The sequence below is a fragment of the Anguilla anguilla genome, chromosome 6, assembly GCF_013347855.1.
Source record: "Anguilla anguilla isolate fAngAng1 chromosome 6, fAngAng1.pri, whole genome shotgun sequence".
In the NCBI taxonomy this organism is placed as follows: domain Eukaryota; kingdom Metazoa; phylum Chordata; class Actinopteri; order Anguilliformes; family Anguillidae; genus Anguilla; species Anguilla anguilla.
This window is the reverse complement of record NC_049206.1, coordinates 38234134-38238232: the sequence shown is the minus strand read 5'-3', so window position 1 is coordinate 38238232 and position 4099 is coordinate 38234134. Positions and strand designations below refer to the sequence as shown.

General features: G+C 40.8%; 1 protein-coding gene across 1 annotated transcript; it reads left to right on the top strand.

The window, feature by feature from the left end:
- Positions 1-1396: 1396 nt before the first annotated feature.
- On the top strand, positions 1397-4099 carry LOC118228785 (NF-kappa-B inhibitor alpha-like). The gene is made up of 6 exons (XM_035420198.1): positions 1397-1692; positions 2409-2514; positions 2666-2873; positions 2985-3073; positions 3184-3441; positions 3621-4099. The coding sequence occupies exons 1-6, from the start codon at positions 1451-1453 to the stop codon at positions 3654-3656; spliced, it is 939 nt and encodes a 312-aa protein (XP_035276089.1). The 5' UTR covers positions 1397-1450; the 3' UTR covers positions 3657-4099.

The window sequence follows — 4099 nt, the reverse complement described above, 5'->3', positions numbered from 1 at the left end:
TAAATAAAAAATAAATAAGTAAACAAAAAATAAAAATTAACAAACAAAATAAAATAAAAAAAACTGGGGTAGAGGGATTCAAAGCCTGTCATAAGCTGAAGCTGTGTATAGGAAGTAGCTACATTACATGCATAAAATGCACTTGCATCAGACATACTACTGTCAGAACAGCTCCAGGTCATTTTTGTGAAACATAGCCTGTAGATAAGAAAATGACCCACTGGTCACATAATGTGCAGTAATGAGCAAGCTAACCAAAACCATTGAGTGACCCTGTGAATTCTGACTGGAGAGCTGGGACAATTGGTTATTTTTCAGTGTGGTTTGGTCTCTGCACAGAAAGTTATGATATTTGTATGCCAAATCACATGAAGTGGTAAAAAAGTAGCTCAAAACAGCAAGTAAAACTCAAGAAAGTAAAAGAGAGTCAAACGTATATCTTTGGAAGGCTGTATTTTCAAAATAGAACATACAAACTCCTATAGGAGTATAGCTATACTTTATAGTATAGGTAGACCTATACCTTTAATGAATATCTTTGCTGAAACTACAATACAAGCCCAATGAGTTAAAAAGAAATTAAATGACCCTACAGGCATTTAGCAGACTATGCTCTTATACAGAGTGATGTGTTCAACTGTTACATTGCATCCATTGATATAGCTGGATGAATACATAAGCAGATGCAGGTTAAGTACCTTGCTCAAGGGTACAACAGTAGGGTCCTACTCGGGAATTGAACCTGTGGCCTTCAGGTTTCAAGACCAGTTCCTTACCCTGCCGCCCTGATAGTGGGAGTGGGAGGGTAACAGTGAACATTCACATTCCTTATCAGTGTTTTCTCCACCTTTCTGTTTCTCCTCCATATGCTTTGACATCCTGTGCTTGCAACCCCACAGTGCACAGGAAAGTAGTATTTCCCTAGAATTCCATGTTCGTCTTCCATACAGAGACTGCAGGACTACTCCCTAGAAGTAAGTCTAAACAACTGAGTGCATTCATTGGTTACAGTCTGTTGAAAAATAAATGTAAGAATTTCACACTAAACAAAATATCAATCTGTAAAAAAGCAGGGGATGGACGGGGATATGCTGACATTTCTTTTTAAGAGCAGGAAAGTATTCAAATACGCCAGAACAAACGACTTTCCCCCATTCATTCATGTTAATTTGACAATCATTTCATTCAAATGCGCTGTGGCGGTATAGGTATATGTGAGTATAATAGGAAACTACAGTCTTTCGTTTTTACTCTGTGAACTAGTTCAGTTCTAATTAGGGAATTTTCACCATAAAAGTACGTTGTGAGTTTCCCTCGTTACCATTCAGCTATCTATATAAGCCGCGGAAATCCCCTAGGCCAAAACTCCTCCCCCACCAGTACATTTAACACCCCACTGCGTTGCCAGCGTTTCACTCTGTGGCTCAGCACTGCGACAAACGAACTCAGAATGGATGTCCATCGAGTGTACAACACCAACCAAATGGATTATGATATTAATCATGCGAATTCCAAACATGATAAAATGTTGCCCTGCAACGAAGACCGCGTCGATAGCGGATTGGAGTCCCTAAAAGAAGAGGAATATAACAGTATTGTGAAACATATGGAAAGTATGAATATGGAAACGAGAACTGCAAACGACATCGACGACGAACCGTGGAAAAAAGAAGTTACAGAGGACGGCGACACGTAAGTTTAATTGTAGCTTACTTTTCTGCAATAAATATCAGTCGTTTCCTACTCCTTGAAGGATCCAATGTTGTTACAAAATAAGCGAGTTAGTTGGTAATAACTTCACTTCTGGATATCATGGATTGGCTAGCATTATACATTTAACAGTGTATTTTGCAGTCAGTTTATTAAGATAGGCCATGTCTGCTTGAACAATTACATAATTACTTTTGCAAAACCGCTTGGACATGCTATTAGTATTACACATAAATCATAAAAGTGTTCAAAAGTACCCATGGTGCAAGTATAAACTTGCATAATTTATTTGCATGTCTTTTAATTATCAAAAGAGGAGAAGAACATTTAGTTTGTATCTGCAAAAAAAAAAAGGGAAAGAAAAAAAAGACAATGGATTTTAAAAGGGGGTTTACGTAAACAAAAGACTTTACAACAGAACGGAATGTACTCTGGCACAACACGAGTCTGGGCGGGCGCTCAGTACACGGAGGCTGGAAAGTCCCTGGCGCGTTGCCAGGAGCCTGAGTCTGATAACACATCAGTCGTGCAAACCACAGCTCGTGGAAATAACCTGAAAAAACCCAGTCTTGCGAAACACCATTATTGCTCACGCGTTGTTCTTTTTTTGATCAGTCCCCTGCGATTATTTTTGTAACGTGTGGTTTTAAACGAGCTTTTTTTCATGTTTTATTTTTTTCTTTTTTTAATCTCTGCAGGTTTCTCCATCTGGCCATTATTCACGAAGCTACTGAGGAGACGATTCAGATGATTAATCAGTCACGCGGGGACCCGTTCCTCAACATACAGAACAATCAGAGACAGGTAATTGAAGATCATTTTTAGAAGGTTTATTTTAGATTATTTAGATTATTTTAAAAAGTTTTTTTTTTAAATCTATATTTTTAAAATAATTAATTTACTGGAAGTGAAACAGAAGCATGTCGCTAACCATGTCACTTTTGGTCACTACCAGACCGCCCTGCATTTGGCAGTGATCATGGAACAGCCCCAAGTGGTGGAGAGGCTACTAAAGGCTGGCTGTGATCCTCGGCTGGTGGATGACTCAGGAAACACCGCACTTCACATCGCCTGCAAGAGTGGGTCTCTGTCTTCCTTTGGCGTGCTGACCCAAGTCTGTCCCACTTACTTGCCTTTTATCCTCACAACTCCAAATTACAGTGGTAAGTTTCCATCCTCGCATCCACCACAGCCATTCCCCTTTAAACCTGTCTTGGGACTGAAGTGAATGTTGCCCTTCTCTAACCTTCTTTCCCTCCCCCTCTTCGTTTCAGGTCTCAACTGCCTCCACCTAGCCTGCATCCATAGCTTCCTCTCATTGGTGGAAAGCCTCCTTAGCCTTGGAGCAGACATTGATGCACAGGTAAGTGTTGAATCATGAAGATCAAACTGAACTTCCACAGTGATGAGGGAAGTGGGTTATGGTGTTGTTTCTCTCCACTGAGGGGCTAATGCCATTTGTGTTCTTTTCAGGAGCAGTGCAATGGACGCACCGCCCTCCATCTGGCTGTGGACCTCCAGAACCTTGAGTTAGTTCGGCTGCTGGTCGCCAAGGGTGCCGACGTCAACAGCCTGACCTATGGCGGGTACTCACCATACCACCTGACCTATGGACGGCAGAATACTGAGATCCAGCTGCAGCTGTATGTCCTGACTTCTCAGGACCTGCGGGACCTGCCCGAGAGCGAATCAGAAGATAGCGATTGGGAAGTTCAGTCTGAGGACGATCAGGTAAGCTGGCATCTTTTTAAATGGGGGTGGAGTTAAGGAGCGTGGTCAACTGTTAGTGGCAGACTTGATTCTTGAATTGAACTTTGAACTTTAACCCCAAACACAAACGAGAGACCCTTCTGTTGGATTTTCAGCATCTTGATTTCATATACTCATGATCTTTGTTTTCTTCCCTACAGATGTATGATGACATTCGGGTGGTGGGACACAAATAGGGTCGTCACATGAGCCGTGCCCCCCCAACTTCCTCTAGTAAGCACAGTGGTACAGAACAATAGAGGCTGCTATTACAGACGGGCCTAGTTACCAGTGCCAGGACAAAGAAGGCCAAAGATGGGCACAACCAAAGCTGAAGGCGGTGAAGAAAAAAATGAAGATTGCTTTGGAAGCTTTGGAAGAATGATGGAATTGATGAAGAACAAAATCCAGAATGAGTCAGAACAGTGAACCAGAAAGATTCTAAAAGGCATAACTCAAAGGAAAACCCATATTTACAAAATACAAACTGGATATGATGTACTATATTGTATATACAGAGAGAGATTATATTTTTATACTTGTAAACATTTCACAATTGTGTATGACACTAGTGTAAGTATTCATTTAGCTCTAATGTAGATGACTGAAAACACCTAAATTAAAAATATAAATCAAAATA

Coding starts and splice junctions, on each gene's coding strand:
- LOC118228785 (XM_035420198.1), top strand. CDS start 1,451: ATGGATGTCCATCGAGTGTACAACACCAACCAAATGGATTATGATATT. Junction 1,693..2,408: donor GTTACAGAGGACGGCGACAC/GTAAGTTTAATT, acceptor TAATCTCTGCAG/GTTTCTCCATCTGGCCATTA. Junction 3,442..3,620: donor TTCAGTCTGAGGACGATCAG/GTAAGCTGGCAT, acceptor TCTTCCCTACAG/ATGTATGATGACATTCGGGT.